Source organism: Dipodomys ordii, unplaced genomic scaffold (assembly GCF_000151885.1).
Source record: "Dipodomys ordii isolate 6190 unplaced genomic scaffold, Dord_2.0 Scaffold27, whole genome shotgun sequence".
NCBI classification, from domain to species: domain Eukaryota; kingdom Metazoa; phylum Chordata; class Mammalia; order Rodentia; family Heteromyidae; genus Dipodomys; species Dipodomys ordii.
Window position 1 is genome coordinate 10,584,990 of NW_012267243.1, and position 16,169 is coordinate 10,601,158.

At 35.3% G+C, this 16,169-nt stretch overlaps 1 protein-coding gene across 1 annotated transcript in view; it reads left to right on the plus strand.

Annotated features, from left to right (window-relative positions):
* Fbn2 (fibrillin 2) overlaps positions 1-16,169 on the plus strand; it is a 193,388-nt gene that overhangs the window by 55,006 nt on the left and 122,213 nt on the right. The window contains exons 6-7 of the mRNA XM_013015529.1: positions 95-292; positions 11,657-11,782. Coding sequence (XP_012870983.1) covers positions 95-292; positions 11,657-11,782 — 324 coding nt within the window. The remainder of the gene's footprint in view (positions 1-94; positions 293-11,656; positions 11,783-16,169) is intronic.

Below are 16,169 nucleotides of genomic sequence, written 5' to 3' on the forward strand. Positions count from 1 at the left end.
ATAAGTTATAGCCTCTGTTTTCTGCATTTGGAAGCTCTGATATAAGATTGGTGCGTGATCGTAAAACCTATCTTCTTCTTCCCTCACATTCCAGATTACAGAACAGGCCCGTGTTTTACTCAGGTCAACAACCAGATGTGCCAAGGGCAGCTGACAGGCATTGTATGCACAAAGACCCTGTGCTGTGCGACCATTGGACGGGCCTGGGGCCATCCCTGTGAGATGTGTCCCGCCCAGCCTCAACCCTGCAGAAGGGGCTTCATCCCCAATATTCGCACTGGGGCTTGCCAAGGTGAGTCAGCTGTCTTTTGTGTGCATGGCCACTTATGTGTCACCTCTTCTTTTCCTGGGGTTGAAGATTCTGGCACTGTGTATAGTAACCTTGAACACAATATCCATTTTGGGGAGAGGCTTTGTAAACAAGCCTGACCAGGGAGAGTTTATAGTTTTGTCACCTAATAAATAACTTAAATCTCAACTATTGACATTAATGGAATGGAAAAGAGAGGCAAAAGTGAAAAATAAGGGAAAAAATTTTTAAATCCGTTTTTTATGATATTTATAAGAGGATAAGCCGCTCTATCTTCAACCAGACGGTGTGGTTCCTCAATGCCCAGGGGGGATATGTCTTCTATCTTGTTCAGATTGTAAGGACCTGAACTGAGGTAACAAAGGCACCCTGACTTGGCTCCAGATTAGTCTTTCTTTTTTTATATAATTATAGCGTCTTTAGAGATAAAATGCCTACAGTAATTCAGCCCTCATAACTCAGATTGGTTACAATCTTGTCTTTGAATGAGTTCTGTCCATGTCATGGATGTGTGTATTAGGGCTACACCAGGGACTAGAGCATGCTACAATAGCCTATTTCAATCCAAGAAGCTCCAAATAGTTACATACTTACAGTTTCATTATTTTTTCTTAGCTTAATTCTTACCACTCTTTGGCTATTTCTCTCATGTCATATGTATTGAATTATTGTTATTTTTTGGTGCTGGTCCCGAGCTTGAATCTAGGACCTGGTTTCTGTCCTTGAGCATTTTTGCTCAAGACTAGCATTCTTCTACTTGGGCTATAATACCTCCACTTCAGGCTTTTGGGAGGTTAATTGGAGAAATGAGTGTCATGGGCTTTCTTGCCTGGGATTAACTTTGAACTATGATCCTTAGATATCAGCCTCCTGTGTAGCTAAGATTATAGGCATGAGCCACCCACCAATGTTAGGCAAAATGCATTTTTTTTAGAGCTTGGAAACATTCCCTCTAATGAGCTTCAAAATGGTAGCTGCATTCATATTTCATAGTGATAAGAAAATAGAAAGATTCTTGTATTAGTCACAGAAATGATACTATTCCTGTGTGCAATGTAGAGAGTTAGGTTAATTTGCTATAATTAAACATGGTGCAAGGTTAGAGCTGAAATTTATTAACTTGGTGTTAGTGAGCAGTATTGAAGTGAAGATGATTGGCTGCCTCCCACAACACCACATATAGGTCCTATTTTAGAAAACAAGTGAGTGGCTTATGCCTGTAGTCCTAGTTATTCACAATTTGAAGCCAGCCAGGGCAGAAAAGTCCCAGAGACTCCACCTCAGTTATCTGACAAAATGCTTGCTCAAAAGTAGAGTATATGCCATGAGCAAGTGAGCAGTCAGAGTTCGAGATCCTGAGTTCAAGCTATAGTACTGGTACACACACAAAAATAGTCAGTCTGATGTACTACACCCCAAATGAGAACTATAGGTTTGGAAGTTCATATATAGACTTAGTTCACGAAATAATTAAGTGTGAGTGCTTAGCATAATTTGTTAAATGTGTCCTCTAGATGTTTCTTAGTTTTGTAGTTTTATAAAAGGTAATACAATATAACATCCCTAACCTGAAAACCCAAAAGACTCTGAAATTCAAAACTTCAGAGCACTGACATGATGTATGATGCTAAAAGTTGAAAATCTAGTTCTTGCTCTCATGTGACAGGTTGCAGTGAAAATGCACATTATCTAGAATCTCATATAGCTTTACTTTAAATGCTCTGTGTGCAATTGTACATGAAACAAATTAATTCTGCCCTTAGACTTCTATCCATATCTCTTTATGTTCATGCAAATATTTCAAAAACATTCAGAATGTTTTGTAACATTGGAATGCATTCTGAAAACCATTCAAAATGAGATACTTTTGTTTTCAAGCATTTCAATTAAGGGATATGTAAGCTGTATTAAAAATTGTTCTCAGCTGTGCACTGATGGTTCATACCTGTAATCCTATCTACTCAGGAGTCTGAGATTTGAAGATTGCAGTTTGAAGCCAGCTCAGGCAGGAAAGTCCTGGAGACTTATCTCCAATTAATCACAAAAAACCCCTAGAGGTGGCATTGTGGTTCAAGTGGTAGAGTGCTAGCCATAAGCAAAAGGATCCCAGAGACAGCACCCAGGCCTAGAGTTCAAGTGTGAGAGGATTGTCCAAAGGAAAAATTCTGTATCTAAACTCCTTTCCAGTCAGAGATAACCCTACAGAGATAACCCAAGAGTTGACAAGATAATTCAGCTGATTAGAACCTTTTTATTTTATCAGTATGAATATATGGTCACTTGTTGACTTATAATGGATTTTTAGTAGGAATCACAGATGAGATGTGAAGTTGCCCTTATCTCAGATAAGAATGAAGATTGTGCCAAATGTCATGCTTAATCTGTTGATTTAATATAAACAGTAAAATTTCTGTTTTTTGTATGAAAATAGGTCTGATTATGCATTAGTCAGAATAATGCAGCCATTTCTTTCTTAGGAAATTATAATCTATATGGTATTGATTATACTCTATAGATTTTTCCAAACTGGTATAGCATTTAAACTGTATAATTTACATAAATCTACTATACTACCATGTAGGTTTTCTAGGATAATACTGACTAGATTTAATACTTGGTTTTATTCTGTGTCACTTTTTACCATTGAATCTAGTTAATGTCCTCGTTGCTCCTATACTTTCCAGTGAGATTAGGAAGCTCCGGAAGGGAAGAAATCAGCTCATCTTTTAGCTCTAGCTCAGCTTTCTTGCTCACATCTTGAACCACAAACCTCTAGTGTAGCATTTTGCTAATTAATTGGAGATAAGAGTGTTATAGACTTTTCTGCACTGGCTTGCTTTGAATCATGTTTTAGCCTCTGTGGGCATGATCATAGGTGTGAGCCGCCAAAAAAACACATTTTACTTACTGATACCTGTAAGAGTGCTGAAGCAGTACTTAACATGAAGTAAATACTCATTAATTACCTTTTTAACCAATAAATGAGACTAGAATTGAAATGCTTCTCAAACATCAAGGCAGTTCAGTCAGAGAAGGGCCTTAACTTTAACCAAAACATTGAGAATTGATTGATGGTCCTCATCTGTGTTTATACTTAGAAATTTTTACTTCAGTATTTTGTCGGAGAGGCTTGGTATTTCAAAACACAATCACTTAAAAATTTGTCATTTGATCTCAAATTTTTAAAGTGTCCTTCAGGATTTAGTAATGTCTGAAGACTTACTTGATTTTGTTTATGTCGCATAGATAAGTTTTGGACTTCATTTGCCTTGAAATCTAATGGCTTTTGTATAGTAATAGGAGCATTTGAAGTTTGCAATATGATTAGGATGTCTGGGAAAGCAAGTTAAAAAGTTCTGCTTTATTTCAAAATCATGGCATAGTCAGAAAGTTCTCAATTAAATATTAATTCTCATTTCAGGCTATTTTTAAACTATGTCTTACTGTGATCTCTTTTTTTTCCCCTTTGAATTTCTAGACTTTAGACTTTTAGTCTTTACTAAATATGTATGCCAAATGAATCTGGAAGAAACAAGGCATGAAAAATAGCATACAAATACACAATACATGCATATCATCCTTTCTGTAATAACTGATCATTTTTGCAGTATGATTGTAAATGTGTTATAAAACTAAAAATGTCAGCTATGTGAACAATAAGTATTCATAGTCTAATGTTGGCTCTAAAACATGGTTCAGAACAGCCAAGACATTAATTTAAAACATATCTGAATACAATGTCATCATATGGTGGGCCCCATTGTAGTTGCTTAGTCTGTGGCTTTAGAAGGAATGAATACAATTTTTGTGTATATATTTATGTAATATGCAGGGTTAATTGGAAAATGAGGGACAACAGAAAATTAAGATCTTATGTTCAAATATTGAATGGTGGAAAAATCAATACATTTCATTTCTTTTTGAGGTATATCAAAAGGTAAGGTGCATATTCCTAGTGAACTAGGAAGTCAGTGATCATAATCCATGGGTGCTTCATTTTTGAAAGATGTGAGCTTTAGCTCTTGACTTTTAGCCCTTTTTTTGGGGTAGAACTGGGGCTTGAACTCAATGCCTTGCAGTTGCAAGCAAGTGTGCTACCACTTGAAGCACATGTTGTCTGTACTGCACAAAAAGACCAAAATTAGCTTATACATAGGCTTTAAAAGTTTAAGCTATCATCACACAAGCAAATTAAACATTTTGAGGTTGAATTAAATCCTTCTAGGAATATTTTAAAACCTTAATTATGTCTCAAACTGCTATGTGCATATGTATAATTTCAATACAAATAGTTTCCCAAACTTATATTCATGAGTCTACTCTGAGTAGACATATGACATATTATTTAAATTTCATACTTACCTTTTGTGTCTTTATGCATTCAATAGGGTACAGGTATAATCTTCAGAAATATATTGATGTAAATGACAGTTGTTAATTTATGTCACTTGATAGATATTAGACTCTTAAAGCTATTCCATATGTTTCAAAATGGAGAGTAAGACTGGAAGTGTGGCTCAAGTAGTACAGAGTAATTCCAGCAAGCAAGCCAAGCAAGTCTAAGAGTCAAACACTGGTCCTACCAACCAAGCAAAAAGAAAAAGAAGGAGGGCAATGATAATAGAAAGCTGTAAGTCCAGCTACTCTGAAGGCCGAGATTCGAAGAACTATGGTTTGATGACAGCCAGGTCAGAAAAGTCTTTGATATTCCATATCCAGTTGACCAACAAAAAGCCAGGTTAGAGAGGTGGCTCAAGTGGTAATATGCCAGTTTAGCCAGGGCAAGGTCCTGAGTTCAAGCTTTGGAATCAGCAGAAACAAAAACAGTACTGAAAATATGACATCAATACCTTGGTTGTTAAATTCCATTTTGTGCCTTATCACTGCTGGTAGTAAAGGATTGATGCCCAGCCTCTGCTTCATTCCAGGTAACACAAAAGGTACAGAGGTTGAGGTAATTAGTTCACAGGACATGTGCTTGAATAAAGAACTAGCACTACTGGCCCTAAATCAAGTCCTGCAAAACAAAAACCAGTATATATTCTCTTCATATGGCCTTAAGCTAAAAATTCTAGGCCTTCTGCAAAGCACTAAATGAAAAGGAAGATTTCGTGATTATTTGATTCATTTGATATGCCTGGATTAATATAGTTACAGACAAAAGAGTTCTTGGCTATCTGCATTGACCATGCTAACCATATCATAACATTTAACTTTTAAGTGATCGTGCTGTCTCAACACACATCAGTCATGTATAACCTAGCCTACATATTTAGATAGAGCAGGATATTTCACTCCTTTGAAACCAGCAGGAAGTCCCATGAAAAATAATTAATAGATTCCAACTCAGGACTCTAAAATAAAATCCTATAATACCCATTTAAAATCAGTATTGGGAAGGCATTCATTAGGACAGGGGAAGTCTAAACATGTACTTTTAGTATGATCATTCTGAAAAGCTGTTCAGTATGTGTTTGTTGGAACCTAATGAAGGTTCCAGATGTTCTGTTGGTGAGTAGAGGAATGTTCCTGGAAGGGAGACAGATGACTCTCACTGTGAGAGAAGAGAAAGGGGGGGGGCGAAGGGAGGGAGGGATGAAAGGAGGGAGGGACAGGGAAGAGAGAGGGAGGCAGGAAGGGAGGAAGAGAGGAAGGGAAGAAGGGAGAGAAGAGAACAAGAAGAGAAGGAAGATGAAGAGGAAACTTTGGGACAAGCCATTTCTAAGTATCCGCTAAGAGCTTTCTAGCCCTGCAAGCACTCCTGGAGGCAAGAGAAGTCAGGGGAGGAATAACAAGACATAAGGACCACTAGCCAGCCATCTCCAACCTAAAGAATATGAGGTAAAACTGCATCAACCTCACCTTGAACTTCTCAATGAAAGTCGAGAATTATGACCAGACCAAGAAAGGAATATAGAGTGTGTTGAGAAGCTGTTTCAGATTGTGTCTTCTACAGAAAATTTCAAACCAATCCATTCCTTCTTGTCTGTCTCCTTAAAGAAATGACTTTCAGCTTGAGGAAATCACTCCCAATAAAAACTGCAAAAAAAAGGAAAAAGAATATAAGGAAATGTCAGTTGAATAATATGCCTCAAAGTTCTACTGAAATAAGTGCATGTTCAAATATTTCTTTTATCTGAAAGAAGTTAACAATGCACTCTCTCTTAAAAGGTGCTAGATACTGGTAAGGACAATCAAATAGGATAAAAAGTGAGTTGGTATACTCAAGCCAGATACTGAAAATTCGAACACATTGCATGATGGCAGGCAAACCATACAGGAATACATCTACACAACGGGAAGAAAGCAATAACAAGGAATTACGCTAATAAAAAAATGTAAGGAAACAATACACTAACAATGGAAAAGCTGACATACTGTGAGAGTGAGCCTAAGAAATACTTGTGAAAAGAACCAGAAAAAAAAGATCAATGATAACAAAGAAAAACTTTTCAAATTAGACAAATTTTGCAATCTACTAACTGGAAGGCATAAAACTTCATGAAGAAGTTAATGAGGATCTGGCCAGTACTATATGTAAATGTACTTGTTAGTAAGGGAGTATTCCACTAGCTCATACATGAAGATACTGTGCAGTGTCTATCCCATAGAAGGCCAAGAAACCAGTTACAAGTTCTCTATGGTAGTATAGGAGATGAATGATGGAGGCTCAGGTGAGGGTAGACGCAAAGGGAAGGTGTGAGACCATAAGGGTCGAATGGTATAAAACGAGTGACAGGGAAACATCTAGTTTGCTTTTGATAGTAATAGCTGGAAAATGACCTCTGTTAAGGAACACAGATCCTTTTATTACAAGATCAGATTCCTTTCAATAGTAGGTTACTAATAATTTGTTTGCAATGATCACCATTTGTTCAACATTTGAATCTTGTGTGTTATACATGGGTAACTATTCTGGCCCAATCAAACCATAGTGAAGGGTTACCAGAAAGTCCCATATTTCTCAGATTCAGGTTAGAGATAGGCTCATGCATTAATGGCTGTACTTAAAAGTCTGACATTTGTTTTTATGGAAATGAAAGCATTGTGTACGAAGATCTACTGAGTGTAGAAATAAGGAATTCTTTTCTAAATGCTCTCCTTTTGGTAACAGAAAAAGTTAAAATTTATATACTAACAAATAAAATTATTTTCTTGGTCTTTGGTTCCCATACATATAAATTAAACTATTTTTATCCACCTACATAAATGTGCATGTTTTTCCATATTTAGGCATGAACTAAAAAATCATGTCATCCAGTACTAATTTATAAAATAAAAATAAGTTTGGTCTTTCAGGTTAAGTTTACTTGAAGAAGTTGGAGAATGAATGAGTTCACCAACTACGGTTATTATTATGTTGACACATTATATATAACCTTAATAGACAGACTAGAGTTATTGTATTTATTATATAATGTTTAAATTATACAAGGTTTAATTTCATTCTGTAAGGTCCTTATATGTGACTTGAAATAATCCAACATTTAATGAAATAAATTCTGTTCTCTGAACTAAAGCAGTGAAGAGAAATCCTCAGCACAAACTATGTAAAGGAAAATTAATCACTAGTAGTTGTTTTTGTGAGGAATCTGAAGATGTACTTCAAAGGCCAGGGTCTTGCTTTTTATTAAATAGACATTCTTAGTATGTGCCTGAAAAGTCTACCTGAAAAACATATTCTGTATAGCTATATAGTCTAGGAGAGTTAAAAAACGAAGTTTTTCCTTCTAGGAAAATACATTTTGGACAATTACAAAATGAGCTCTGATGTTGGATTACTTTTCCCTTTGAAAACTTACTGAATCTATGAAGTATGCAGTCCCTAAGATTTTATGAATAGTATTAAGGGATTTATAAGGTTGGCTTCATTTTCCAAGTTGTATCATTCTATTCTTTCTCTGATTTAACTGCCAGGGAAAGAAGTTTCTAGGGATGTTTTATAGTCCACTGTAACAAGGATGGGAATGTTGTACATTTTAAAATAATGAGGTTTGAAATGTTCTGAATAAACTATTCAGTATATAAATTTACTTTTATGTATTTTATTCCAGTTGGTTTTTGTTTGGATTAGAAAGTCTTTAATGAGGCACTGAATTTTACTTTCACTAATTTAAATTCAGGACAAAAATACTTTTTACTGTTGTAATTAATTTTATAGACAGACCTAAAAGGAGAACGAAATAATATGATGCTAAGCTCTCTTATAAACTTGAAGAAGTTTCTAATTTATAGACTAAGACACAGAATTGTTAGGGAAAATCTGACAGTTATATCTACAACATTCGTTTTAATTTTTAAAAAAAAAGAAAAAGAAAAAAACAAGGCAAGATGCAGAACACATACAATATGATCTCACTCTTGTTAAATAAACAGACCACCATTCTGAATGGGTCTGTAAATGAATTTTTGGTATATGTGGGTAGCTTGGGCTAGATCACAGCAAGACCTTGTTTCAAATAAAAATCAGACAAATGAAAACCAAAAATAATGGAAATAGAAAAAAGAAAGTTTCAGCAGTTCAGTATGTTAATTTTTTTTCTTTTTTGGCGATACTAGGTTTTTACGCCGAAGCTTTCACAGGTGCTCTACTACTTGAGCCAGTTTTTAAATTGTTATTTGGGGTATAGTGTCTCAATGACTTTCTGCCCAGTCTGGTTTTGAACCCCAGTTCTGTGGATTTTAGCCTCCTGGGTAGCTAGGAGATTAAACAAGCTCAATTATCAGATTGAACAAGCTCCATCCTATTATTTTACTGAGATTTTCAAGACAAAGAATGAGATAAATTCTGCCACTTGCTTTTCTATATCAGTGGGATGAACCTGAACTTTTTCTTCTTTAATCTCTCAATATGATGAGTTATATTGATTGACTGTTGAAAATTCCTATGATAAACCTCTCTGCATCATATTAACCTTTCTATATTACTGAAATTGACATTAATGTTTTGTAAAGAAAATTGTCTGTCTATGCCAAAGGCATGATTCCATTGTTTTCTTTTAATCTGTTTGTCTCGCTTTGGTTTTTAGGATAATGTTAGATTCCTTATTATGTAAGAATCTAGATGAGTTGGCATTATTTTTCCTTAAATAGTTTAAAATTGTTGTTTGTCTTTGTTTTTAATTGTTATTTTTAAGTAGTTGTACAAATACATTTCAATTCAGCATGCCAATTTATGACTTCAACACCTCTTTCTCAGCATTGTGCCATCCATGAGCCCATCCCCAAATGTCCCAGCACCACTCCTCATCTGCTGAAGATACTCTGTTTCCTTTTCCCATATTGTACATTAAGTATTACAGTTGTATTTTCCCACCATTCTGTTTGATATAATTCAAGAGTAAAGCCATGTAGGCATGGAGTTTTCTTTGAAGATTGTATCAAATCATTTTAATAGATACAGTTGTATTCCAAATGTCTATTTTAGTGAGTGTTGGTATTTGTGCCTGTTGAGGCATGGTATATGTGCTCCTTTGCTTTTAATTACAGAATTTAGTGTGATAATGTTTTATCTTTATTGGATCTGATGTGTTCATTCTCCTTTCATAATATAGGTAGTTTACTTTTTCTTTCTCTGGATCAACCTTGAGAGAGATCTGTCCATTTTACAGATCTCTTAGTTCTCAAAGTCAGGTTTTGTAGTTATTATCTCTCTTGTTTTTTGTTTTCATATTTTATCACTCTTGTCTTCCTCCTTTAAGTTTTAAATTTCACTTCTTTCTAAACTTGCAAATATGGGAACTTAGATTTCTGATTTTAAAACTTTTTGTAGTGTGTGTGTATTGTGCGTGTGTGTGTGTGTGTGTGTGTGTGTGTGTGTGTGTGTGTGTTCGTTCTGCTCTGGGGCTTTACTCAGGGTAGAAGAGCTGTTCCTGAGCATTTTTACTCAAATCTAGTGCTCTACAACTTGAGCCACATCTCCACTGCCAGCGTTGTACTGGTTTATTGGAGATAAGAATTTTGAGTCTCACAAATTTTCCTGCCCAGCTTGGCTTATTCAGATCTCAGCTTCCTTGAGTAGCTAGGATTACAGGTGTGAGCCACCTGTGCCCAGATCATAATATAGTTTTAATTCCAGGGGAAATCATTGACCCCCCCTTTAGTTGTATCCCATAAACTTCAACAAGGTGTATCTTCAGTTCTATTTAATTACAGGTATGTCCTAATTTTCCCTGTGTTTTTTCTTTAACCCATGTTTTATGTCAGTATATTGTGTTTAAATTTCAAGTACTTGAGGCTGTTAATTTCTAGATGAACTTGGTTGTTTTTGTAGAATATACATGGATGGTTTTTATTTTCATATATTCAACAAGCCTTTTCATAATGCCTCAGATATATACTGAGTAGATATTTATTTCCCCTTTTAATTGTGTATGGTGAAGTTCTGTTTGCTTTGAATGTTTAATATTTTATATTCAATGCCTGGACATTGCATTGTTATATCTTAATGAATAATTGAGTTCTTGGTTATTATGAAATGCCAGTTAGTAATTTTACTAATTCTGTGCTAGTCACTTCATATATTGCCTAATAATATAGTCATTTCAGCTCTTTTTAAATTAATTATTAAATCTTACTCTTTTATGTAGTCAAAGGAGTTTTTGTCAGTAATGTAAAATTGAGTAATTTTTTTTGAAATAAGATCTGATAAAATCATCTGTTTTAATTGGGTAATTTATGCCACTTACATTTCATATAATTGTGTGTATTACTGAATTTATATCTGTATTTTGCTACTTTTTGTTTGTCCTACCATCTCTTTGTTCTTTTTCTCCTTAACGTCTACTGTTAGATCACATGGTATGTTTGCTTTGAATTTTGCCTCCTCAGTTGGATTATTGCCACAGTGTCTATTTATCATTTAGTGTTTTTACATTTTAATCTACCAATGTTGATTTTTAAATGCTATTATGCCATTTCATTTATAATATAATAACTTTACAATAGGATTCTTCTGTTTCTCTCCTTAACTCTGTACGTTTATTATAATTTTTCTTCTTTACTGTTTATAAATTACATTAATGATATTTTTGTTGGTGTTTCACAGATTTTATTTGCCTTTAAGCCTTGTAATAACAGGTTCTTTCATTTCATTTTTCAATATTGAAGTTTTTTGTTTCTAAGTGGTAGAAATTAGTAGATAGGAAAATTTTAAAAATTCAAATGAATATTATAGTATAATCCATTTACATAAATTAAAACTATTCATTCAAACTACTCATTCAAAGGGGATCTACTCTTGGCTATATTCTCTGGAGGACACCCTTTTTTTCTATACAATAAGAAACAAATAAGTGTATTCTATAATCAGTGGTGTTCATGTTCACAGTGTTTTCTTTTTTGTAGATGTGGATGAATGCCAGGCTATCCCAGGGCTATGCCAGGGAGGAAACTGCATCAACACAGTGGGCTCTTTTGAATGCAGATGTCCTGCAGGTCACAAGCAGAGTGAAACTACTCAGAAATGTGAAGGTGAGTATATCTGGTTTGGAGGAACAACCTAATTGTTGACTTTGAATTCAAGGAAAACCTTATGACATCATTTGAAATTCTGAAGACCATTAATAACAATCATAACTATTTTAATATTAAAGTTTAAGTGTAACTTTCGCTGTTGTCTAATGGGTTGTGTATCTTAGTTTTAGAAGGAGTCAATAAACACTTTGCATCTATTTGCATATCTTAATTGTTATGTTTTAGTGAAGGTGGTAGTTCTTAATGTACAGAGTTAAGGAGAGAAACAGAAGAATCCTATTGTAAAGTTACTGTATTATAAATGAAACGGCATAATAGCATTTAAACTGTTTAATGCAGTTTTTCAGTTCACTTATGAAATTGTATCAAAATTTTTAAGTGGAGTGGAAGATAAGAAATCTAAGTGAAATATAGAATAATGTGTAAAACAATATGGTGGACACCATGTTATAAATTATAACGTGAGATATTTTAATGATTATAATGACATTATAATGATTATAATGCTTGACTGGTCAGAAAATTAAAAACAAAAATAGCTGACCCTGAAAGTCTTTGGAAATAACTATATTACAATAGCTTCTGAAAGAATTTCTTGTTCAAATGGATAACTAACAATTTTCTGAAATATAAAGCTTACAAAATGAATATGTTACATCAACATTTTTCAGATTTTTCAGCTCACTTGTTATTTTTTCTTGAGGTAAAAGGCTTTGTCATCATTATCAAATTGAAGAAGCTTTTAAATGCATGTTGCTTCAGCCATCATGGTTATTTAGAGTAGTTCGGCTGAGCTTTTGCAGCATTGAAGTACACTTTCATCTTTTCAGCTGTTAGGTTATGTAGACTAATTCATTTCATCTAAGTTTGATAAAGATAAGGAAGAATGACTGTTCTACTTTTGTTGTGATTTGAGCCTTGCCATTTACTCAAGTTCTCTGCTTTTTAAATTTCATTTTCAGTTATGTATGTGTGTATGTATATATGTATGTACCTGTACAGGAGCTTGGACTCTCTTGAACTCAGGGCCTGGATGCTTTTTGAGCTTTTTACTCAAGGCAGCTACTCTACCACTTGAGCCACAGCTTCAGTTCTGGCTTTTTCTTGTTTATTGAGATACTAGTCTCATAAACATTTCTACTTGGTCTGTCCTAGAACCATAATCCTCAGACCTCAGCCTTCTGAGTAGTTAAGATTGCAGGCATGAGGCTCAAGTGCCACTTCTGTTTTTTTCCATTTCTAAAAGCAATATTGAGAGGTTTTGTTGCTTGGTATCAGAACTGTCTTCATCTCTGTATATAAAAAAGAAAAGAAAACTGTTGAGTTTAATTACAAAGTAAAGAGAAATATGGACCCACAATCCCATAGACTTAATAGATATGTTTCATCTTATATTTTTTATTTCTGCTATTCATTGACACCCAGCTCCACCTTGATTTTATAGTTTTATAGAACTTATATTATTACAGGTTAATCTTATGTTCCCTGTAAAATGAAGATTGAAAACATTAGGTTCATTGCTTTAAGACCAAATAAATTCTTCGTGAAATGTTTTTTAAGAATGCTAAAGTATTTTGTTCTACTTGAGTAGAATGCTCATCCTCAAATTCTCCCTATAATGGAAAAGTTAAGAAAAAGTACTGGAAGGCTGGGAATGTGGCTTAGTTGTAGAGTGCTTGCCTAGCATGTATGAAACCCTGGGTTCAATTCCTCAGAACCACATAAACAGAAAAAGCTGGAAGTGGCTCTGTAGCTGAAGTGGTAGAGTGCTAACCTTGAGCAAAAGAAGTATAGGGACAGAGCCCCAGCCCTGAGTTCAAACCCTCGGACTGGAAAAAAAGAAAAAGAAAAAAAATACTTGAGCTTTTAGGGAAATTATCTGAATTATTTGAACTAGCACAGAAATAATACCAAAGATGCAGTCATCTACAGATAGTCAGTTGCTATTTCTTTGCTGCTTTTATATTTTTCCTCTTGGTTGGGGAGGAGGTAAAGTTGATTCTTTTCCTGGTCTTCTGTCATACTCCTTTATGTTCAAGTTCTGGATTAATCTCCCAACTAGATCTAGAGATGGTGTACTTTGGAACTAAAACAGTATATGATTTTAGGGGAGAAGGGGAAATAACTGACTGAGTATAGTGTTTGTGACATTTCCATTACACATTAAACAATGAATTTTTTCTTACTTGAAAATGCAATAAGCCTTTCTACATCACATTTCATCAAAAACAACATAAGGAGCCAAACTAGAGTTCGGTGGAAGACAGTACAACTCTTTCTTTGCCACTTGTCTGTGTTTTCTTAGGAATAGGGATTATTGATGTAATATAAGCACCGCCCAGAGTCCTGAACCCAGTCCTGTCTTTCCTTGCTTCCTGCACAGGCAGCCAGATCCATTCAACCACTGCCCAGAAAGAATTATATGATTTAATACTTGAGATTTGTAGGGAATAGTGGAATTGAAACAAGTTGTGATTAAAATTTGAAATCTAAACCTTTTATGAAGGCCGTGTGTGTGTGTGTGTGTGTGTGTGTGTGTGTGTGTGTGTGTGTGTGTGTGTGTGTGAAATATATATGTTTTAAAAGTAGCTATTACCATTTTTTGGCAATTGTTATTTCACTTATATAAAAGATTATGAATAGTTACTATACTCAGTGACAGGTTATATTATAGTCTTGTTATATTTATTTCAGTTCAAAGTGTCATCAACTTAAAGTTGATATTTGCTGTCATATATAACCATAACAATTATTTCTGACCAACTATCAAAAGCTAGGTCTTTTAATTTCCTATGTGAGTTATAATGTGAATGTAAAATGCACAGATGGGTCTTTATTTAAAAATGATGGTCTTGGGCTGGGAAGTTGGCTCAGTGGTAGAGTGCTTGCCTTGCCTGTCTGAGGCCCTGGGTTCCATTCCTCAGCACCACATAAGCAAAAAGAAAAAAGCCGGAAGTGGTGTTGTGGCTCAAAAGGTAGAGCACTAGCCTTGAGCTGAAGAGCTGAGGGACAGCGCCCAGGCCCAGAGTTCAGGCCCCATGACCGGACCCCCCCTCAAAAAATGATGGTCTTTCTGTTTTTACTGGTCTTATATCCCTGCTTATACAGTAATAAAATTATACAAACTTTAAGTCATCGCATTGCTAGGACTGTTGTGAGCTAGCAAAGGTAACTATAACATTTGAAGTCTGAGTGATTGGATAAAGAACATTATTATCATAGCTAGCTTATTGAATTTTTTGTCGTTCATGGGGCCTGAACTCTGGGCCTGGGTGCTGACCTTCAGCTCTTCAGTTCAAGGCTAGCACTCTACCACTTGAGCCAGTGCCACTTCCACTTTTTCTGCTTATGTGGTGCTGAGGAATTGAACCCAGGGCCTTATATGTGCAAGGCAAGCGCTCTACCACTGAGCCACCTTCTCAGGGCCTGGGCGCTGTTCCTCAGCTCTTCAGCTCAAGGCTAGCACTCTACCACTTGAGCCACAGCGCTACCTCTGGCTTTTTTCTTTTTGCTTATGTGGTGCTGAGGAATCAAACCCAGGGCCTCATGCATGCAAGGCAAGCGCTCTACCACTGAGCCATCTTCCCAGCCCTAGCTTGTTGATTTTTAATAACGATAATATTCATACTTCATGTGTTGCCTTGTTTGTTAACTATTTGTTAGCTGTCTCACACCACAGCTTAAAATCTTTGACGTCTTAATCATGTTTTGTGTTGTCTTAAAACCTAGAAGAGTCCTGCTATATTGTAGACTCCTCACAGAGTATATGTTGATTAACTGGGTACTAAGTTTATAATAAGTGAACATGTTTGACTTGGGATGAATGTTGAAAACAAAGGCAAAATGTGGGTCCAGGTTGAAAATTGTATCTACAATGAGGTTCATAACAGTCTTTATGGAGGGGAAATTCTTTCATCTGATTTTTCCTCCCATCTTATTAATAATTTGATTTTTCGCTGTAGCTTTCATTGAGAGACCAGGACAAACGTTAGATATTTGTTGTTTTAGCTCTAGTGTGTCACTGTTCCTTCGGCTTGCCTGTAGCTATTATTCTGAGGTTCGTGACCTTTGCTTTCTATGTGGAAGGAAGGTCTGCGTTCTGCCTGATGACTGCGGCATGTGCCTCCCTACAGCCTATTCTGACAGACTCGCTCTGCCAGAAATTTAGGATTGAGAGTATCTGTCTAAAAAAATGTTTTAAGAAACAATGAGGTAGTATTTATCTTCTAGTTTAATGTTTGATACAGATTGCCTAATATCTCTGAAGGAGGGTTAATGCTTTATATCACTGGTAGGTATATTCTCCTGAGATTTATCTTTCCCATATGTTGGAAACTCATTTTTCCCTTGTGTTCAGGTAAGACTACTGTCCAAGCTGTAGACC